General features: G+C 34.8%; 1 protein-coding gene across 3 annotated transcripts in view; it reads left to right on the top strand.

The window, feature by feature from the left end:
- The window catches only part of LOC107854794, an 11,035-nt gene extending 5,717 nt beyond the window's left edge, over positions 1-5,318 (top strand). For all 3 annotated transcript variants that reach the window (XM_016699798.2, XM_047399999.1, XM_047400000.1), the window contains 4 exons: positions 2,949-3,105; positions 3,447-3,718; positions 4,399-4,486; positions 4,819-5,318. In XM_016699798.2, coding sequence (XP_016555284.2) covers positions 2,949-3,105; positions 3,447-3,718; positions 4,399-4,486; positions 4,819-5,036 — 735 coding nt within the window. In that variant the 3' untranslated portion in view covers positions 5,037-5,318. The remainder of the gene's footprint in view (positions 1-2,948; positions 3,106-3,446; positions 3,719-4,398; positions 4,487-4,818) is intronic.

A 5,318-nucleotide genomic window follows, 5' to 3' on the forward strand; every position in this document is an offset into this window, starting at 1 on the left:
TTTTACAAAAACCCTGTGTACCTCTATATAGGATTTCAATGGGTGCTTCTTGAAGCCTATGGTCTGGGGATTCCGAATCTTCAATCAATTTCTGAAACCCACGGTTGAATATCGAGTTATTTGGGTTTTAGTCTGAAACCCTAATGGAGTTTTTTGAGAGATTTTGATGAAATTACCCTTACTTTGGTGCTCTTGGGATTAAATCCCGAGTTTGGTCGTATTAGAATGAGGGAAAATTACCCAAATGCCCCTTCATGACATGGATTTTTAAAAGCTGAAATAACTGGGCATCGACACTGTAGGCAACGTGGCGCATTGGTTGACCAACACGATACTCTACGCGTTGCTTCACCATTGCGTCGAGCCTCAGTATTTTTCCTGGCATTTCCAACACAAAAATTTGACCAACGTGATGGGCGACGAGGCGCGCCAAGATTGCGTTGGTCCACTGTTTTGGAACACCAAACGATATCTAAACGCGCTCCAAAAAATTCAAAACTCATCCAGCAACACCTATTTACCTTCTGGATAAAGAATTTTCTAAAATATAAACTATCAAAGGTCGGGAAGGTCGAAAATAAAATCTCCGAAGATTGAAAGATAAAAATGAGACTAAGTCTCTTTAACACTTAGAAAAATTTTCAAGTCTTTTCAACTCTTTGAGCATACTACCAGAAGCTAACACACGCACGAATTTTACGGGGTGTTACAATAACCCACACTCTTTGATGGTTCCTTTGTTTACTTGGGCTACTTGCTTCCTCAATTATTACTTAGATTTTAGTTATTAACTTTTTACTTATTTAAAAAAGGAATAGCGAAGTACCAAAGTAAAAAATTTAATAAAGAAAAAGAAAATTCTTTTACTTAAAAAGGAGGTGGGACATTGTGAGGTGGGTAATTTATCTGAGACGAAAGCCTTTTAAGGAGTAATAGAGGTGTACGTGAATAGCAACAACAACAGCAATATATTCAGTGTATTCCTACATAGTGAGATCCGGGGAGGATAGAGTGTACGCAGATTATACCACTACCTCAGGTGAAGTAGAGAGGTTGTTTTCGATAGACCTCTGGCTCATGACCGATAACAGTATAACAGAAATAAAACATTAATGCGTATAAACTAATACATTATGCAAAATAAACTAACACTGCTAGCTAATACAGGAAACAGTACAACCACAAGATAATACTATAAACTATCTATTGGAAATCATAGACATCACTTACCCTTTGCTGTTGTTACCGACACACTCCTACCTCCTAACCCTCTATCCTAATCTGCATCCTCCACATTTTCCTATCAAGAGTCATGTCCTCCGTAACCTGTAATTGCTCCATATCATGCCTAATTGCCCCTTCAATATTTTTTCTGTCTAACTCTATTCCGCCTGAAATCATCCATAAAAGTGTCTCACATCTCCGTACTGCGAGATCAACTAGTCAAATACAAAAGAAAATTTTGAAAATTAAGAATAAAGAAACTAATCCTATCCTACTCTAGAAAATGTAACAAAACTTATTTAATTTAAATTTAAATTATAAAGGTGGACTTTTAAGAAATAAACTTTGGTGGACCATTTATTCTTCTATAAATAACACAAATACCAACCCTTTTAGAACTAATTACAATCTCTCCCACTTTTTTTAATTACTTTACTCTCTCTCCCTATTCATATACATAATATACGCGTCATATACATAGCATCTTGTGTATATGTGATTGTTACTGCAGTTAAAAATGGGAATAACGGATTTCCTTGATGCAATTAACTCAACCAAATAATTAAGTGGATTACTGCATCCCTTAAATTATCTCAAACATGGAAACATACTCTTGATTATAGTTTTTTTTTAAGGAGAAAAAATCTTGAGAGAAAAGGAGATATGTATGTATATGTACTTTAAGAGGGAGAAACATAAAAAAATGGGATTTATGTTTTTTGTAATAAGTGAAACATAAGTTGTAGGTTTGTATAATTTTTAGTATAAATAACACAAATACCAACCCTTTTAGAACTAATTACAATCTCTCCCACTTTTTTTAATTACTTTACTCTCTCCCTATTCATATACATAACATGCGCATCATGTACATTGCATCTTGTGTATATGTGATTTTATTACTGCAGTGAAAAATGGAAATAACGAATTCCCTTCAAGGACGCAATTAACTCAACCAGATTACTACATCCCTTAAATTATGTAACAGCTACTAAAATTCAAATTTTGAATTATACAGATACATTAAAAAATTTGATACGAAATACACACGAAAAATAAATTCAATCCTTTAATCAGAGCTCCCTCCTTCTTCAATTACAACTCCTTAGTGTTGTAGTCAAACTTCAACTCTTTAAATCAGCACATGTTTATTTCTTTGAGTTTATCTGAATTATCCACCCATCTGGTCCTTCCTTGATTTTTTCATGCTTGTCTTTAATCATCGATGATTTTGCTACAAATTCAGCTATATGAAACAGTGTATCTGTGAACCAGCTTGACTGACATGTTTCATATCACTTTGTCAATTTGTCAATCGTCAAAACTACATCGTACCCAACAATGTCATCCTTAAAACCTTAAAACACAACACTAGTACTTGTTGTTGTGTGTCAATTCTTACACTGCACAGGGGCCATTGCTTCAATTGTTTATCACTATTTTTGTTTACTGAGCCATTTCTCTATTTGTGTTGGTCATCTTTGAAACACAACACCACTTGTTGTTGTTGTTGTTTTTCTGTGGTGTATTTTCTTGTTGCTGAACCATTTTTCAATTTGTGCATTTCATCTTGTTTAGGGCCATTGCTCGATTTGCTTACTAAGGTTTTTTGTTTAATGAACCATTTTTCAATTTGTGCGTCTCATTATTGGACAATGCTCAATTTTTTTACTAGTGTATTTGGTTACTGACCATTTCTTGATTATTTTTGGTCTTATTTGTAGAAGAAGAGTACTAAGAAGAATGAAGGAGGAGAAAAGCATAAGAAAGAAGGAGGAGAAGAGAATAAGAAGGATGGAGGAAACTTAACTGCGATTTTGAAATCATGTCAGTGTGAAGGATGTGTTAGTACAGTTGTCAAAGCCATTCGAAGTATTGGAGGTATACTATACACTATAAATTGAATGAAAATTGATGTTTTTTTTTTTTTTGTTGTTCTCTTTGGTAATGTTGTGTTTCAATTTCTGCATTTTTGCTTCAACTGAACAAAAAATTGGAGTCATTTGGCGATGAAAACTTATCGGAGTTTGTTTATTGAATATTTGTGAGTAATTTCGAGCCAAAAAAAAAAAATGAAAACATCTTTACGGTGAATTCCTGAAAATTTCAAAATTGCGGAGTTTTTTGGTCAAATATATTTTTCGGAATTTGAAGAAAAATTGTTGTTTTTTACGTTTTTTTCTCCTTTTCAATTTCTTAGTATTGATTGTATGTTCATATAGGTGTGGAGAAGGTTATGTGTGATGTAGATTCGAAGAAACTAACTGTGATTGGAAAAGTTGATCCGGTGATGTTACGAGAGGAAGTTGAACGGAAAACACAGAAGAATGTTGAAGTTGTCTCTCGGATACCGAAAAAGGACGGTAAGGGAAAAGGAGGTGGCGACAATGATAATGGCGCCGGAGAGGAGAAGAAGAAGATGCTAAAGCAGAACAAGGAAAAGGATTCAAGGGAGAACACAGGAGGAGAAGATAAAAAACCCAAAGAGAAAGAGGTACTTTCATTAAAATTTACTGATAAATTTAGCAAGCGTTTGGCCATGAAAATGTAAGTTGCTCGCACTCTTCTAAAATGTCTATGGGTGCGTGTCGGAGGATCCAAAAATAGTGGATTTTTGAACGATCAGCAACAACATTTTTGGAGAGTCCGAGCAACTTAGATGGAAATTAAGACTACTTTAATTAAGTAGTTTTTGTTTTCAAAGTGAAATATGATATTTGTGGATCCTGTGAGTAATTTGGATCGAAAATAGTTTTACTGAGTGAAATATGATATTTGCGGATCCTGTGAGTAATTTGGACCTATTTGTACGCATGTATTATATAAGTGCATTTAGTGGGTCGGTTTGGACGTAACAAAATTACGTCATTGAGGCTACGTTTCCTACATTGTACTCCTCTCCATTGTAGTGAAAATCCTCCTTCTCTGTCCAAGGTTTTTTCTGCAAGGATTTTCACCTAAATGTGTGTGTTTCTTGTTTTTTTTTTGTTTGCTTATTTTCTGCCGATCATTACAGATGAGAATGGGAGATGAAAACTATTTTCTCTGCATGAAGTTTGTGAATAAGTGCTTGTCCGAGAATGAACAAGGAATATCCATCTTTCATAATTTTTATCAGATGCTTTTTTATGAATGTCTACTTGATATCGTAATGTTTTACGATTTGTTTAACAGCTTCCGATCACCACCGTGGTGTTGAAGTTGCATTGCCATTGTCAAGGATGTATTCAGAAAATCGACGAAATCATGACCAAATTCAAAGGTAAAGATTCGAGTCATCTAAATTCCCTACTCTTATGTTTTCGTTTGTTTCAATTTGTTTGTCGAGTTCTGACTTGCACGGAGTTTAAGAAATAGAAAAAAGTTGAAATGAGGCATTTTTATTGAACAAATAAGTTGAAACAGAGGGAAGCTAAGTTGCGTTGACTCTTCACTTCTGATGTCGTACCCATGTCGGATTCTCCAAAAATATAATAGTTTTGACGAATTCGACATGCACCCGTTGACATTATTGAAGAGTCCAAGCAACGGAGGGAAGTATGTTATCTTGTATGGTATGATGGAAAATTGATGTTTGATGGTGTGATTGTGCAGGGTACAAGGAGATGAAAGTAGACGAACAAAAGGATTTGGTGACTGTTACCGGGTCGATGGACATGAAGGTATTGGCTGAAACGTTGAAGAAGCATTTGAAGAAGGAAATCGAGATTGTCCCGCCTAAGAAGGAAGGTGGAGAGAAGAAAGAGAAAGGAGGTGGTGATAACGGTGGTGGCGGCAGGAAAGGTAAGGGTGCTGGTGTTGGTGGTAACTAGGGGTGGCAAAATTAGCCCAAGTCCAAATGACCCGCCCAATTCGCCCAAGGTTTGATGGGTTTGGGCGAGAGTGATTTTGATAAGAAAAAATTACAGTTTATAGATAAAAATCTTTTATAATTACATGCTATGGGTAATGTTTTAAATAATTACAATTCATAGGTAATTGTTTGTTAAAAATCAGTTTTATGTAAACGCATTTATGCAAATATAATTTCTAATGTATATAACAAATGTAAAATAATTTTCTCTCTCATAATTAATATTTTATTCTCACTCTTA

The sequence above is a fragment of the Capsicum annuum genome, chromosome 11 (genome assembly GCF_002878395.1).
Source record: "Capsicum annuum cultivar UCD-10X-F1 chromosome 11, UCD10Xv1.1, whole genome shotgun sequence".
NCBI lineage: Eukaryota > Viridiplantae > Streptophyta > Magnoliopsida > Solanales > Solanaceae > Capsicum > Capsicum annuum.